The following is a 17,744-nucleotide window of genomic DNA, read 5'->3' as shown; positions in this document are numbered from 1 at the left end:
ACCTTCTGCCTAACTGCCTAAATTCACACTGCAGGCACTCATCCCTTTTTCTACCTATGTATTTGGTACCAATGCGTGCAACAAATTCTGCCTGTTCACCCTCCCCTTTGAGAATGTTCTCTGTCTGCTTGGGGACATCCTTGGCCCTGGCCCTGGCACCCAGGAGGCAGCACATCATCCTGGAGTTCTGTTTGTTAGCGCAGAATCTCCTGCATCTCTTCCTAGCTATCGAGTCTCCTATCACTATTTCTCTCTATGACTCCATTCTCCCCTGCTGTGCATCAGAGCCAGTTGTTGTACCACAACCTGGCTGCTGCTGCTCTTCTCTGAAAGGTCATCCAGCCCCAACAATGTACTTGTTACTGAGTACAGGGGAATCCTGCACTCCCTGTCTACCCCATCTACCTTTCCTGATGGTCACCCAACTACCTGTTGCCTGTACCTTCAGGGTGACAACCTCATTAAAGTTCCTGTCTATGATGCTTTCAGCATCACAGATGCTCCTGAGTGAGTCCAGCTGCAGCAACAGCACTAGGTATGGTGAGTCGGGAGCTGTAGCTAGACACACTTCCCACAGGTATAGTCACCAGGGACACTGGAAGTTTCCCTGATCTCCTACATCCTGCAGGAGGAGCATACGGCTGCCCTGACTTCCATCTGTAAACCACCAAGACTACAGAGGAAAGTAACAGATCTTACCCCATCTTACGTTACCACTGTTCAGCCTCCGAGACAAAGCCTCAGCACTTACACCTCAGACATAGCACTTCTACCTCACAACAGCCAGGGAAGATAATAGGAAGCTTTTTTCCTGTAGCAGAGGTATCTAAAGCTAGTGGGCTTAGGTTTGAGGCAATGGTTAAGTGGTTTAGAGGAGATCTGAGGAAGAATATTTTCATCCTTTGGGTGGCTAACTTCTGGAAAGCATTGTCTGAGTGGTGGAAGCAAGTACTGACACAATATTTAAGAAGTATCCAGACAAAAACTTAAATTGCCAATGCATGGAGGGCTACAAATCAAGTGCTGGTAATTGGGATTAGTACAGATGCATACTTGATGTTTGGCATGGGCATAATGGGCCAATAGGCCTGTTTCTGTGCTGAATGCTCTGTGATGCAAGCCCTTCGGCTAGAAAATGACTTGCTTTTATCCAGTTCTGTAGTTTCTGAGGAGGTTCAAGACCCCAATATGATATCTGCAGACCCAGCCATAGGTGATGCAGGAGATGTTTGACAAGCTGGGTTGTTTGGAATGCAGTTTGTTCCTTTTGTTCTTTCTACTCATCTCATGATCTCATAATAGACTTGAGATGTTTGGTGGTTTCCTAGATACTCCACCAGTCAGGAATTTCCATGATTTAGTGAAGATGCTACATTTTTATCAAGGAGATTTTGGGATCATCCTCAACATGTTCTAGTTCTCATCCTGCAAATCTTTTGTCATGGTGGATCTTGAGTATATAGCTTCTTCCCGGAGTCTGGTGTCAGGAATGCAGTTGGTGTGGTCTGCCCACCAGAGCTGGTTGAATATGATCATTGTTGGGGTTGTTTGCTGGGCAACAATACTGATATTGCTATACCAATCCTTCCATTGGGTTCAAAGGAATTTGCAGAGATTGTACCTTGAGGTGCATATTGTAGACTGACCTTGACTCCAGGAGGGCAGACATTGCAGCTACTTAATATATCATGAACTTGGTGCTGGGACTGAAGTCTTGGTCCTTAGGCAACTGAAGGCTATGCTTGTGAATTTCATCATTGATCTCTGCCTTTTCTGAGAGGTAGTTGCTAAGATATGGAAAATGATTAACATTTACCAGAATCTTGCCATGGATCTTGATTGTCAGGGAGCAGCAGGGAGAGGTTAGTAGAGGACATTTGTTTTCCAGATGTAAACACATTCTTTCATAAGCTTCAGTGAAGGAGTCAGTGATGATTTGGAGCACAGTCTCCAAATACTCACATCTGCAAATGCTATCTATATACTGTAAACCAATGATTGAAGTTGGGGTAATCTTGGTCTGGAGTGGAAACAACAAAGATTGAGCAGTTTCCCTTTGTCTGGTAGATTAACTGCATTCCAGCTTCACTGAAAGCTTATTGGAGATGAGGTGCTGCAATGAAAATTGAAGAGAGTTAGAGCAAGGATGTAGCCATGCTTGATCACAGTCTGCACAGGGATTGGATTCATTGGTTAGTATCACAGTTTACATATCATTGTGTAGCAGATGTCAGAAAGTGAAGAGTTTATGAGGACATCGAATTTTGGAATGCTTTTTTTCAATAAACCATCTCAACTGATGAATTAAAAGACTTTTGTGAAATTGAAAAATGTCATGTACAGTGGCCAGTTCTGCTCTCTACCTTTTTCTGGATATGTTGTCTAGTAAAAATTATGTCCATTGTACTTCTTGATGGGTGGAGTTTGAATTGTGTCTCTGAGGTGAGCTCTTCCGAAACTGAGAGGAGGCTGATAGGGAGAATCTTTGCCAATCCCCTTGGCAGGCAACAAGGGATTCTACTATAATTACCACAACTGGATATTTCCCTTCTTGAAACAAATTGAATAGGGCTGCAGATAAGGCTTCAAACTAATTTGGGTGGCAATGGGGGAAGTGGGGATGGAAGTTTAGGTGAAGGGAAATTTAGAGAGTTAAAGAGAAAGGGCAAAGTGATTGTGCAAGATCATTCAATGGGTAATCATCATCGGGGTCTGTGAGTAAGAGACAAAGCATGCAATGACAAGAACATATCTCCAATCGGTATTAGTGCAGTGAAACGTGGTAAGAAGACAAAATTGAAGGTTCTTCATTTGATTATACACAATATTCATAACAAGAAAGATGAATTAATGGCACAGATAGAAACAAATGGTATGATCTAACAACTGTTACAGAAGTGTTGGGAATTATAATTTCCAGGATACTTAACTTCTATCAGACAAAGGCAAAATGAAAGAGAAAGTATAGCCTGACATAATGAAAGGGACAAATTCAGTGGAGATAAAGGATCATGTTCAGAAAATCAAGAGCTATAATCAACTTTAATGAAGCTGAGAAATAGAAAGGAGAAGAAAGCAATGGCAGCAGTTGTCTATAGGCCCCCAAGAGTAGTGGTAATCTCGGACATAATATAAATCAGAAAATTAAAGGTACATAGAGCAAGTATAATACAATAATCATGGGGAACTTTAATCTCTGTATAGACAGGGCAAACCAAATCAAGGGTCATAGGGGAGGAGTAGTCATGGAATGTATAGAAGACTGGTCCTCGGATGAAGGTGCAAAATTGGGAGAAGGCTTATTACAGCAGGATTAGTCAAGAAGTAGAGAAAGTAGATTAGGAGTGGCTGTTTGAGGGTAAGTCCACATCTGACATTTGGAAGTCTTTTAAAGGCCAGTTGATTAGAGTTCAGGACCGTCATGTTCCTGTGAGGATGAAACTTAAGGATGGCAACGTTTGGGAACCTTGAATGTCAAGAGATATTGTAAATTCAGTCAAAAAGAAAAAAAAGAATTATATATAAAGTTTAGGAAGCTGAAATCAGACAAGCCCTTGAGGAATATAAAGGAAGCAGGAAAGAACTTAACTCAGAAAGGGCCAAAAGGGCCATGAAATGTCCATGGCAAGTAGGATTAAGGAGAATCCCAAGGCACTGGATGAGAGATAGAGATAGTGGGAGGTGAGAGTGAGCAAGAGGAGGCGGAGCAAGATGGATACAGTTCAGGAAAGTGAAAGTAAGGAGTGAAAGAGAGTGATGGGATGGTAATAGAGGAAGGGTAAAGGGGAGAGATTTGAGAGAGTAGGAGAAAGCCATGAGTGAGGTGCTGGAGGACTGGTCCTTAGTCATGAGTGAGGTGCCAGAGGACTGGAGGATAGCTAATGTTGTTCCATTGTTCAAGAAAGGCTCCAACAATAGACCAGGAAATTATAGGCCAGTGAGCCTGATGTCAGTCGTGGGTAAATTATTGCAAGGTATTCTAAGGGGCAGGATATATAAATATTTGGATAGACAGGGCCTGATCAGGGATAGTCAACTAACTTCGTGCGTGGTAGGTCATGCTTAACCAATCTGAAAGAGTTTTTTGAGGAGGTTACCAAGAAGGTCGATGAGGGAAAGACAGAGGACATTGTCTACATTGACTTTAGCAAGGCCTTTGACAAAGTCCCGCATGGGAGGCTGCTCCAGAAGGTTAAGTCGCTTCACATTCAGGATGAAATAGTCAATTGGATTCAACATTGGCTTAGCAGGAGAAGCCAGAGAATGGTAGTAGATGGTTGTCTCTCTGACTGGAGGCCTGTGTCTAGTGGTGTGCCACATGGATCGGTGCTGGGTCCGTTGTTGGTTATCATCTATATTAATGATTTAGATAATAACGTGGTAAACTGGATCAGCAAATTTGCAGATGACACCAAGATTGGGAGGGTAGTGGACAGCGAGAAAGGCTATCAAAGCTTGCAGCGTGATCTTGATCAGCTAAGTAAATGGGCTGAAAAATGGCAGATGGAATTTAATGCAGACAAGTGTGAGGTATTGCACTTTGGGTGGACAAACCAGGGTAAGACAGTGAATGGTAGGGCTCTGAGGTGTGCAATAGAACAAACCGACCTGGGGATACAGATCCACAGTACCTTGAAAGTGGTGTCACAGATAGATAGGGTCGTAAAGAGACCTTCATAAATCAGGGCACTGAGTACAGGAGTTGGGGTGTTACGTTGAAGTTGTACAAGACATTGGTGAGGCCAAGTTTAGAGTATTGTGTGCAGTTCTGCTTACCTATGTACAGAAAAGATATCAGTAAGCTTGAAAGAGTGCAGAGAAAATTTACAAGGATGTTGCTGGGACTTGAGGACCTGAGTTATAGGGAAAGGTTGAATAGGTTAGGACTTTATTCCCTGTAGCACAGGAGAATGAGGGGAGATCTTATAGAGGTATACAAAATTATGATGGGGAGAGATAGGGTGAATGCATGCAGGCTTTCTCCCCTCAGGTGGGGTGAGAATAGAACTTAGAGGACATAGGTTTAGGGTCAAAGGCGAATATTTAAGGGGAATCTGAGGGGAAACCTCTTCACTCAGAGGGTGGTGTGAGTGTGGAATAAGCTGCTAGTGGAAATAGTGGATGCAGGTTCAATTGTAACATTTAAGAGAGGTTTGGATAGGTACGTGGATGGGAGGGGTTTGGTGGGATATGGTCTGGGTGCAGATAGATGGGACTAGCAGAAGATCAGGTGGCATGGACTAGATGGGCCAAAGAGCCTGTTTCTGTGCTGTAGTATTCTATGACTCTTTGAGAAAGAAGGAATCAGAATGAGGGATGGGAAGACAAAACAAAGGTATTAGAGTGAACAAGTGAGCTCTGACATCTCCCTTTCTATGCACATTTTCTCTCTCGCTGGTACCCATCTCCCATTATCTTTTTTTCTCTCTCCCCTCCCTCCATTTGTCTCCATTGCCCCTCTTTCTCCATCTCTCTTTCTCAAACCATAACAGCCACACTTATCTGGTTTCCCACTGCTTTCCTCTCTGTAGTTTTTTTCCTGTGCATAATCCCTGGGGTGTTTGTGCGCCTGGTGCCTCATTAGTGAATGCCCATAGTACTTAGCTCTATTGTCAATAGCCTGCAGGTAAGGATGCAGGTTTCAAGCTCTGCCTTGTGTCTGGGCGGAAAGTTTTCTTTGTCCATTCTGTTTGCAAAATGAGAAGTTCTCGGTCACATGGACAGAGAACAGTTTGTCAAAAGGTGGCGGGGATTTTTTTAAGAAATGCAATTTCCTGGAATTGACATTCCCAAAGCAAGGGTCTACTTATATGCAACTGTAACATGTACATTGTATTTTATGGGAAGACTTTGATCACCTTTCCTTATTTGGCTCTGTTTTGAATTTTGTTTAATTTTACTCTTGTGAAACGATTTATGATATTTTACTACATTCAGGATGCATATCTGTGTTACAAGCTACTGAATACAGGTAGAATAGTCTCAAGGAAGAGACCTCCAATTATGTCCTATTATTAAAAAGCAAAAAATTGGAGATGTAAAATAAAAGAATCTAAAATAAAAGCAGAAAATGCTGGAAATACTCAGCAGGTCAGGTAGCATCTCTGCAGAGAGAATGAATGAGAATGGCCTCTTCCACTTTTACAAACAAGTCTAATGTAAGATCAAGGAACAGCATCTCATCTTCCAACAAGGCACTCAGATTTGAATTCCACATTTTCAGAAAACCACCCTTTTGCGTTTGTGTCAGAACTGACCAGTTAAGATACAAGGTCAACAACTTGTAATGTTAGCTCACTTTTTCTGTTTCCACAGATGCTGCTTGATCCGTTGGGTACTCCCTGCATCATTTTTATTTCAGAATTCCAGCAACTGCTGTGTCCAGGGAAATATTAACTCTGTTTCTCTCTCTTGTGATGCCGCTTGCCCTAAGTATTACTTACATTTTACGTTTTTTTTATCCCAGGATTGCTCTGCTGTTTTCCCTTCCCTATAATACTGCAAGCAACGCCCAATATTAGGCAATCATACTTAGTACAATGATTTGTTTCTTCAGTCATTTGTGATGTTTAAATAATACTAATTAAAGTTCAACATTAAGTGATTTTGAAGTGCTAAAGTGAGAGATTTGCTTACACTTTGAGTTCTCAGTCAGGCATGGGAATATTTATCAGTATAAATTCACAGCGTCAAGGCAATCAGAAAATTGTAGTTTTAAACTACTGAGCAAATTTGTATCAATTATTTATGGTGGAACATTTTTACAGTTAATATTGGTGTTTATTTTACCATAACACCATGTTGTGATGAATGGAAATAAAAACATTGTATTTGAATGGATTTACTTGCACCTTTGAGGCATTCGTCCTTCTTTGTATGTATCTTTATTCACTATTTTTGCATGTGATTTTAGCCCAGCAGAAATTAATGCAGTCTACTAATGTAAAAGTTAAATCACCAAATTAACGGAACTATTTCAGCGGGACCTCCAAATTCCTGATGCTTTGGCACAAACTCTGGACAGATGAAGTTGTGGAAAAGGAAAAATTTTACCTGAAATTTAATAGTACCAAGTTCTTGAGTATGGATAAATTCGATAGTGGAGAGTTCAGGAAAGAGAGAAAGAGTTAAGCAACACCAAAACATAGAAAGTAGAAGAGCATGAGGCTTCTAACCTTATAATTATGGATAAAAGTGGCATCATGAATAATGAAGGGCAGGTAAACCATTTAGTCAAATAGGCTAGGAGGGATGAAAAAAGAGAGCTAACAAAAATATAGCACTAAAAAAAAGAAACCATCGTACAAGAACTGTAGTTTCTAAAGGCAATGGGGTGAAAGGGGCTTTAGGAATACAACTGCATAAATGGAAACAATAACTCATTGAATAGGGAGAAAATATCAAATAGAGTATCTGCATTTTAGTAGTGTCATAATTCTCCTTTAATAATGCTTTTAAAGTAATAAATAACATTTAATTTTAAAAGCTGAGAAATGGAATGCCAAAAATAAAAAGGAAATGCTGGAAATACTTAGTAGGTCAGGCAGCACCTGTGGAAAGAAAAAGCAGAGTTAATATTGCAAGTTGATTCCTTTCTATCTGAACTATGTTGTTAGAATTTGAATCTAAATTATATGTAAATATGCACTATTGATTAGCACTCTTTGTACTTTCCTCATTCATAGTAACAGTTGAAATTTCAATAAACTATGTAGAAGAATGATACTTATGTACACATTGAAGTTAAAGTGTCTGAATTCTTATGTTTCTCTAATTCCTCTTAGATGGATTCCAATGGTTTCACCCAATCGTCACCTGTGGATCCAGACTTGCAAATAACAAATCAAACAATGGAGTACCATGAGCAAGAAAAGATGATCAACACTTCACCAAAATCTAGTGTGGATTCATCTCAAGTGGTAAAAGACAACCAGGCACTAAATTTAGCTTCTGTACTTGTCTCAGATCACAGTCATGTTCTTGGATTACCCACAGAAGATGTCCAGAGTGTAACAGATAAAATGAAGACCTCTGGACCAGAGGACATAAATGCTCAGTATTATACTACCATTTTGACCCAGCCATTTAGAATGAAAATGTCCCAGACAAAATCAGGTTCCCCAACAAAATATTTCACAGACACAGAAAGAAGAATTTTCGCTCTTCAACTTGCGGAAAATACACAAGAACACACAGAACTTTCCATGGGAGATTTTGGAAACCACTCAGAAGTTTCAGAGTCTAATTCTCCCATAGAGTGTCAAGTAGACAAAACTGAAAACAGGGGAAAATTGGATAGTCAAACCAGTCAAGAACACCAGTTTTCATACAGTCACGTATGTATCCTTCAAAATTTTAATTCATAGTACTATTACAGAAAGATTGATTAATGCATCATAGGAACATGACCTGTTCAAATTTAGTAAAATTTGTTCAGACATACAATGTTTACATTGAGGATAACTTAATTGAAAGCATAGAGGCCCATACTTTATGGGGGAAATGTCATCAGTTCTATGTGTATCTGCTAACATTTCCCTGCACAACTGTCTGCAACTTAAGGATTTCTGTGCAAATTTCCAAAATGTTAGTTAGTTCTTCACAGATATTTTAGCAGCTATGTTTCAGTGTTAGACTCCTTATGAAGTTGCTACAGTCACCTACCACATAGGTAAGTATCAGTATTTTTATATTTTTATTGTTTTAGTATATTTAAATATTTTGTTTTTAAATTCTTAGTTATCTATAAAATTTGCAAATCGTTTTTCAATATTTCTGAACCTCAACATTTTTGATAATGTTGACAGTCGATTGGACTGCTCAGCAAGCTGTAAAAAGTTCCTTTCAGTGGTACTGCATCTCCCCTCCCCGCAGTGTGATGGCATTTATGTCACTAAAGATGTTGTTGATCCACTGATGGAACTAACTTCTCTCTGTAGGTTCTTGCTGTGGAAACTGTGAGGTTAGCTGGAACTTTATAGGTTAGTGTGAGCACGTCACTCATGATTTCAAACTCTGAGCATATTTAGTTTTTATATAAAAATATTCCTGGCTGATTCATTGTGTTATTAGGATATCAGTAGGTATGTATTTTCAATTTGATCATGAATTAATTACCTTTTAAAATAGAAATATTATTACTCAACTGTTTGCATTTATCTAGCAGGTTTAAGGTAGTAAAACAACCAATGGGATTTCACAGGAAAGTTATCAGACAAAATTTTATACCAAACAACCTCAGGGGATATTGGGACTGGAAACTTGCGTGAAGAGGTAAATTTTAAGGAATGTCTCAAAGGAATAAAGAACAGTAGGTTGGTGGAGAGGACAGGGGATAAACTTTCAGAGGCCTAAGGCCCTGGAATCTCAAAAAAAAAACTTGCAGCTGCCGATGGTGACATGATTAAAATCAGAGACGCTGAACTTCTATAGAGAACGTTAAAATGAAGGCACTGCAGAAGAGGAACTAATGTAGCAAACGCAGGGATGATATCTGAATGGGATGGTATGATTTAAGAAATGGACAACAAAATTTTGGATGGACTTAGGCTTATGGAAGATAGAAGCGCATCGTATAAGTATTTCAGCAACAAATAAGTTTGGCAAGGTCGGAGATCTTTTTATTCATTTTTTAGAATCTGGGCATTGCTGGCAAAGGTCAGCATTTATTGTCCATTCCTAATTGCCGTTGAGAAACTGGTGCTGAGCAATCTTCTGGAACCGCTGCAATCCTTCTGGTGATGTCCACCGACAGTGCTATCAGGAAGTGAGTTGCAGGATTTAGATCCAGTGATGATGAAGGACCAGTAATATATTTCTAAATCAGGATGCGACTTGGAGAGGAACCTGAAAGTTGTGGTGTTCCCTAATGCCTGTTGCCCCTCTCCGTCTTGATGTTTAGGCGATGCTGTTGGAGTAGCCAAGGTGAATAACTGCAGTGCATTTTGTATATGGTGCATGGTGCAACCACTGTGTGCCAGCAATGGAGTTAATAAATGTTTAGGGTTGTTGATGTACCGGTTAATTGGGCTGCTTTGTCCTGGATGGCTTCAAGCCTTGTGAGAGTTGTTGGAGCTGCAGTCATCCAGACAAGTGAAAAGTATTCTATCAGACTCCCGACACTGAACTTTCCAACTGAGACATCGTAAGACCTGCAGTCAATGGTGAGGACGCCAAGGGATAGTTCCTCCCACTTGTACACCATTATACTGCCACTCTGGTTGGTCCATCCAGCGAGTGAGACGAGACTTACCCAGGGATTATGATGGAGTCTAGGACATTGTCTGTAAGCTATGCATCTGCATGTTCAATTATGTCAGGCTATTGCTTAACAGGGCTGTCTGACAACTGTTCAGTGTGGATGGCAATGACTAAATGTTTGTGAAGACAAGTTTGGAAGGTTGAGTACATGCATCTTTGCCATGTCTGAATTTCACCCAGTTTTATTCTTTCTCTGTTTAAGCATTGGGGCAGTAGTACAACCAAGTGGCATGCTGGGCCAATTCAGAGTCAACTATGTGGGATGTACTGACGTGACATATAACAAACTGGAAAAGGATTGCATATTTCCTTCCCCTGAAAGGCATTAGTGAATCAGATGGGTTTTTGCATCAATTGGTTAGTTTTTGTGGTCATCATTACTGACTACTATTTTCTTTCCTTTCTATGTTATTTACCAAATTTAAATTCCATCGCAGCTTGGATGGGATTTGAATTCGGCTCTCTCGATTGTTAGCCCAGCCCTCTGGACTGCTAGTCCAGTAACTTAACTACTGTCCTGAATAGTTAGACATTTGGCCAATATCCTGTTTTTCTTTCCTCTTGGATGTTACCATCGGTCGATTTAGCACTAAATGTAAAATGATATAATCTTTTCTGCTGCCCAGCTGACTGATTGAAGTATTGTGGACTCCAACCTTTAATAATGTAGGACTTTGGCAGTGGAGACTGCAGTTGTGACTGTGAAATAGTATTGCAAAAATTATCAAGGTACCACCTGGGGGCATGGCAAAAATAGTCATACTATAACGATCAGGTTATGATGTGTCTAACAACTTAAATAAATTATAGATACGATTTCATTTGTTTTCAAGGAAATTTTAAAAGTTAACTCAGATGGATTCGTGAGCAATGAAATCACAGATTCAGTTACAGAAGATCCAAATCCACAGGAAGCTATTGAGTTACTTCATCTTTCCACTGAAGGCAGCACAGTGACTGAGGGAGATCTACAAAATGAACTTGTTGCAGATGAAAACCTATCTATAGAAGAATATGAATGTATGTCACCTGATGACATCTCCTTGCCTCCGCTTCCTGATACTCCTGAATCAATTCTCCTCCATTCTGAAACAGAAGTGGACAAAATTTCCAGACTAAGTTTCCACAGTCCGCACGCTGGGTCATACAGTAGCCAGCCACAGGAGCAAATAAGCTGCAGCAGAATGACTGACACGTCTGAATCCCTAGCACCTGTTACCCCTGCTGATAAAATGAATCACCCAAGACTATATAGTGAATCAGGATATCATCATGCGTCTGATCCAAATCCCAGTGTTAAACCCTGCACTAAATACAGATCTGAGTCTTCCTCCTTTATTCACAGCCCACTGACAATTCCTGCCCCCAGTATTGTTTCAAACACGCTTTCACATGTCTTAAAATCCCAAATGGTAACTAATTCATCAGTCTGTGATTCTACCTGTGAAGTGAATGAGAGACAACTGCAGACGTATGACATGCATGAGAGTATAACAACCCAGGAGTCACTGCATGATTCTAACAGTGATTGTTTTAGAAAAGAAATGAGCTCTAACGAAAATAATTTGTTTACCTCGTCTGAATCACTAACAGTACCCCACAATGTACAAAATTCAGTGCATGATACAGGTCATCACATGGATATTATCATCCACAAGGAAATCAGACGTACATCAAGAAATACAGCCACATGCAACTTGGCTTGCACCACTCCCAACTTCTGCAAGCTGATGTCTAATGTCAGTGTGGTAGAAGGTTCTCCTGTGACCTTGGAAATCGAAGTAACAGGACTCCCAGAACCAACATTGACATGGTGGGTAACCTATAGCAAACAGCCATAGTATGCACAAGTAGAATTGCTTCTAATTGGGAACATTTTATTTAATATTAATAAATACTTAACTAGTTAGCATGATGTCAACATGGATCTGTTATTTTTAGTGTTATTACAACATAGCTCCCAGTTAAAGTCCAAAAACTTCCATATATTTAATTGAGACAAATGTTCAACAGACTTCATAGAAAATGTGAAAACTTTGATACAAATAATTATTCATTATGCAAGTGTCCAGCATTGCACAAAGTTATATACAAGTTAAATGACTAACAACTTTTTTGTTTGTTAACTATTAAAAATGACATGGGCAGCGAAATGGACTCTGGAAAAAAACTTAGAGTTATTGTTGTAAGTGAAGGTAATGAGGGCGGAGAAAGGGCTTTAAGGAAACGTTTGGTGTGTATAAGGAATATGGGAGTTACCTTTACATTTGATAATGATCTTGAGAGGTTTTGACACATAAGGGCAAGGCCTTGTGATTAATGTGCTCCAATCAGCATCAAATTACTACTATCCCTCTTGGTATAAAGAATAAGGTATATCAGCAGGAATTGCCAGAGTGGGAGTGAATGTTTCTTCAGAGTGTGCAGTGGAGGCAGAGGTGAAGGAGTTATTGAGAGCTGATGGATGCTGCAGAATTGCTGTGTCAAACAGAAGCCTCAAGAGAAAACATCTGGAGTTTGAATGTGCTTCAGGGAGTAATTTGGTGAAGTGCTTTATCTAAGCATGGATGCAGGAGAGAAAAGGGAGATGCTGATTGGTGGGCAATACAAGAAGTTGATAAGTGATGATCTCCTTTGAGATTGAGACCATGGGAGAAGGATTAGGGTTAAGGTTGTAAAGAGACTATTAACATGGGTAAATTGGTAATTAGGGAGCAACTAAAGTGGAGGCAGAAGGTGAATGAATTCAAAGAACCAATGACAGTCAGTTGAAATGGAGGTTGAAGTTATTTCATGCAGAACCTCATCAAGGAAAAGAGTGAGACTATCACAACATATAATTTTGATGGTGCTGAGCTTGATTTTAAAGGAACGGTATCATAATAAATGAGATTTTCAAAACAGGAAGGTGTAGAAGAAAAAGCCACAGACTGATGTGAGATTTGGTAGGAAAGATCAATCCAGTGAATGTTCATTGCACTCCCTCTAAGGCAAGCATATCCTTCATTACTAAGGAGACCAAAACTGCATGCTGTATTTTTAGTATGATCTTACCAAATTACCACAATATTCTGAACATATGAAAAAAAAACTGCAGATGCTGGAAATCTAAACAAAAAAGAGAAAATGCTGGACAACCTCAGCAGGTCAGACAGCATCTGTGGAAGGAGAAACAGAACTCTGATGAAAATGAAACATTAATTCTGTTTCTCTTTCCACAGATGCTGCCTGAGCAGCTGGCTGCTACGAATTCTTCTACTTTAAGCAAACCAAACCCTCCCCCCCACCCCCACAATGCCTCTTCTTTTCTTCCCTTTCCTAGCCTATCTCTCTTTCTTCTCCTCTCCTCCCCTCCCCCCCCCCCCCCCCCCCATGAGGTGCCTGTGACCCTGCCCTGGTGGATCTGCTTCCCCCTCCTCCCCCACACCTGCCTATCGCTATCTCTTACCTGCATCTACCTATCACCACCTTGTGCCCACCTCACCTCCCCTCATTTGTCTACCTATCACTGCTCTGTTTTCCGCCCTATATATTGGGCTTCCCCTTTTCCTATCTTCAGTCCTGAAGAAGGGTCCTGACCTGAAATGTTGACCGTCTGTTTTTCTCTACGGATGCTGCCTGGCCTGCTGTGTTCCTCCAGCGTCTTGTTGTTTTTGCTTCTGGCGTTTTCTGCTTTTGCACAATGTTTTGTTAGGCTGACAATACAACTCTGTTGCAATAAAGGTTAGCCATTAGCCAAAGGTACCAATATGTTAAATTTTTGAGATTTGCATATAAATTCCAATGAATATCAGCATTTACAAGACTTTCATCTTTCTTAAGTATAATATTTTACTTTGCCATTCCTCATATCAACGTGGATAATTTCACATTCCTCACATTTTACTTCCATTTGTCCTTCCTTAGCCATTCACTTAACCTTCTCAGTTGATATGGTCCTGTTCACAGTTTAATTTGCTAACTGTCATTAGTAAATTTGCGTACTTCAGACTGAATCCCCTCATTATGTCATTGAAAAGGATGGCAAATAGTTGAAGCGCTAACACTGATACTTGCAACACCCTGTCAATTACAATCGGACAAATTAAAAATGGCTTGATCTGTACTTTCTGCCTGATAAGCAATCTGCAAGTTATTATATTACCCCCAGTCCTGCCAGCCCTAAATTTTTGTTTTTTATTCATCAAGTTCCCTTTGGAACTTATCAAATATGTTTTTCCTTTAAGCATTTATAAAATCATTTTGACTCTAAAACAAAAGGCTTTCTGAGTGCCCTGTTGTCTTGACTCTGAAGTGGCTTAAAATATGCTGTGACTCTCTTTGCTAGGACATATACATTATTTTTTTGTAAAGTCAATACATTCAAACTTGAAGGACCCTTTGACATAAGGGATTAATCTAGTGTCTCCAAAGATAACAAGAAAGGGTAAAATAATGGCCCAAATTAGGTTAGAATTTTAAACCTAGAGAGTAGTTAGTTTGCAGAAAGATCTGCCTTAGGCTTTTTTGAAAATGAGTTACCATCTTTGCTTAAAGTGGATTGAAATGGTTACTTGAAAAGAATTGAATATTTGTGCATGAGTGAGAGACTTGGATTCAAATTAATGGGTCATGTAATGAATATGTTTGACAGAGCACCCATGAGTTTTCTGTGGTTGGGACATTGTATGCTACTATGAATTTGAGATTGAATGATCTTTGCATGTTCCGTTGTTTAAATATAATGCTAATGCTTAATAAATTTTTGATGTGATACTAAAAATATTGTTTCCCTGGCCTTTATGGAGAAAATTTTCTAAACTAAAATTCAATTTTTTAGTTTTATATATTTTGTAAATAAATGTGGTATTGCTAAAATAGTGCTGGAATTTGCTTGACATGGAAATGCACTCTTTATTTCAGGTACAAGAATGGACAGAAGCTGACAACAGATCAACATCTGAAAATTTCACGAAAGGAAGGCAAACACATTCTTTACATTGAGAAGGTGTCAGATAAAGATGCTGGTATTTATGCTGTGCAAGCTAAAAATTCTAATGGTGCTATCAATTCCAGTGCTATCCTTCAAGTACAAGGTAACTGTCATCTGAGATGTTTCCACGTTGACTTCATAGATTGGTTCACCTGCCTTGGAGTGTTGTGTTTAATATACATTAGTTTAATTCTTATGTATATTCTGTTAACCTAATGACTGTAAATGTATATCACTGTTCCTGTCACTTGGCAGCCTATCACTGTGTGTCCTAAAATACCTGCACTTGCCACAAGCAATATTATTGTTTGATATCTTCTATAATTTTATTAATGTACTGTTGTTTGTTTACTATTGCTTATTTAGCTGAATTTATGAAAAATACTAATATAATAATTTAGTACTTTTGCAGTAAAGCATATTTTCAGTAATTCAACACAAACTAGAATATTGCTTGTATTCAATAACACCAGTAAGAATGTAACTTTGATTGTTCAGTTATAGTCACGTAAGAAGAATTTAGAAAAAGAACAAAATGTACTACAGATTGAAAAGGGATGAGAACTTGAATTACCTTTTCCATTGATGGTTTTAAATAGCCTTATTTCTTTACATAGAAATATTTTTGAAAATTGTGATTGCAGTTTCTACTTCTCAGCTTTTTGAAATAGAAGCATGTTAGAATTGTAACAATGGAAGGTACAGTAAGCACAGGATGTTGACTCTTTGATCTTTAAGTTATGTTTAGCTACAAATTTATGCACAGTTAATTACTTCTCTTAAAGATTTCAGTGGTAAGTGGAGATCACACTTCGCAACAATGGAAATAAAATTAGAGATGAAATGGTCCAGCAGTACCCCCAGAGTGAAATCACATGATGTCACAACCCCTTTCCCTGCAGCCAAGTACAAAGTACAAAAAAATACACTCAATCAGAGAACACCATGTAAAATTGCAAATCTAGCAGATTGAGTGGACAGGGAGAATAGTAATCAAAAATGTTGAATTTAAATGTTGCAGTTAAAAATGTGTTTTGTTTTATCATGGTTTATATAATTACATGCAAGGACTCATTATGCACGGCTATCTTCATAGTTATCCTTTTGATATTTTCTCTACTGAGAAGAACCTCCAGGAGCAAACTTTCTAAAATAATGTTATTATTATGGAAACGTATTAATAATTTGCATTTAATAATGCTTTCTCTGTTATTGTGCAAACAAATCACAAGTTATAATGTACCGACAAGACATAATTGATCATTTGTATTTCCCACTGTTAGTAGTTGTCTTTACCTATAATTTTCCCACATTAGTACTGCCTATCATTAAAATGCACATTGCCAGAAGCACATTTTGTGAGCAAAATCCTGTTTAGTTATACCAACCAATATCCCATCAGCTGCATAGGTGGCAAAATAGATGATTTATGCTACAGGTCGCACAGGAGTCAACCATAAAGGAACATTGTAGATGTTACATTCCCACAGTTCATTTTGAATGCTAGGAGTAAATGAGTCAATTGTATCCATATTTTCCATAATATCCAAAAGACCAATTATTCATATTTCACATGTACTTTCATATCAAATGATGATTGGCCTCGCATAGTTCAGCTTGGGTTTGCATAAATTTGAGGCTTGATCCTGAGCTGTCACTACTCTATTAATTCATTCTTGAAACTACCTTGAAATGAAAGTAACAATATAATTGCATCCCAAAACGTGTGCTTTCTTTTCATTGTAATATGAATGTGCAGTATGTTGGAAGTATACTTTGAATGATATTCACAAGGAAATTCAAATACAAGATTGTAGTATTGTTCATATCTTGTAGCATTACATAAAACCAATCAATGCAAAATAGACTATGCGTTGCTAAATATGACAGTTTAAATCTAAGTTATGAGAAATGTATGTGGTGATAATATATGGTACCAAATATATCAGAGGAGATGTAAGTGAAATAAAATACCATATGGATATTTTCTTTTCCGTTTAAAAAGATTGGTGGGATCAAAAAAACTGTTGCACAATATTTTTATACGCCAAAGTAAAATGCTTTGCAGTTCCTTAAACAGAAAAAATATCACATAAACCAAATCACTTTGTCACGAACCAGCAACAAAAGAAACACACTGAGCATGATTCAGTGTTAAAACTATTTTATTAATCACTACTTATGATAATACGTAAAATAAAAGTTAAAAAAATGTTAGTATGTTAGAATTCAAGAATGTTAAACCTCGAACGTTAACCCCAAAACTAAACTCTTCGTGTGTGTGTGTGTGTGACAAAGTCCAAAACTCCCAGTTCCTGAATGGTTCTTAAAGTTCAGTTCCGCAAGCCATAAGGTGAAACATGAGCAAGGGCTTCTTCAACAACCACCGTTGTCTGAAGATAAGATGTAGATGTAGAAAAACATAGAGAGAGTACATACGAAATCCAAATGTTCCACGATGGAACCCAAACGACACTTCAGTGTTTACTCGGTAGTGACTTCCTCACCCCGA

General features: G+C 38.8%; 1 protein-coding gene across 1 annotated transcript in view; it reads left to right on the top strand.

Annotated features, from left to right (window-relative positions):
• ccdc141 (coiled-coil domain containing 141) overlaps positions 1-15,448 on the top strand; it is a 95,402-nt gene extending 79,954 nt beyond the window's left edge. Inside the window, exons 22-24 of the mRNA XM_052029793.1 lie at positions 7,785-8,336; positions 11,094-12,073; positions 15,163-15,448. Coding sequence (XP_051885753.1) covers positions 7,785-8,336; positions 11,094-12,073; positions 15,163-15,448 — 1,818 coding nt within the window. The remainder of the gene's footprint in view (positions 1-7,784; positions 8,337-11,093; positions 12,074-15,162) is intronic.
• The last annotated feature ends 2,296 nt before the right edge of the window (positions 15,449-17,744 follow it).

Source organism: Pristis pectinata, chromosome 1, assembly GCF_009764475.1.
Source record: "Pristis pectinata isolate sPriPec2 chromosome 1, sPriPec2.1.pri, whole genome shotgun sequence".
NCBI classification, from domain to species: domain Eukaryota; kingdom Metazoa; phylum Chordata; class Chondrichthyes; order Rhinopristiformes; family Pristidae; genus Pristis; species Pristis pectinata.
Note: the sequence above shows the minus strand (reverse complement) of the source record. Positions and strands in the feature narration are given on the sequence as shown.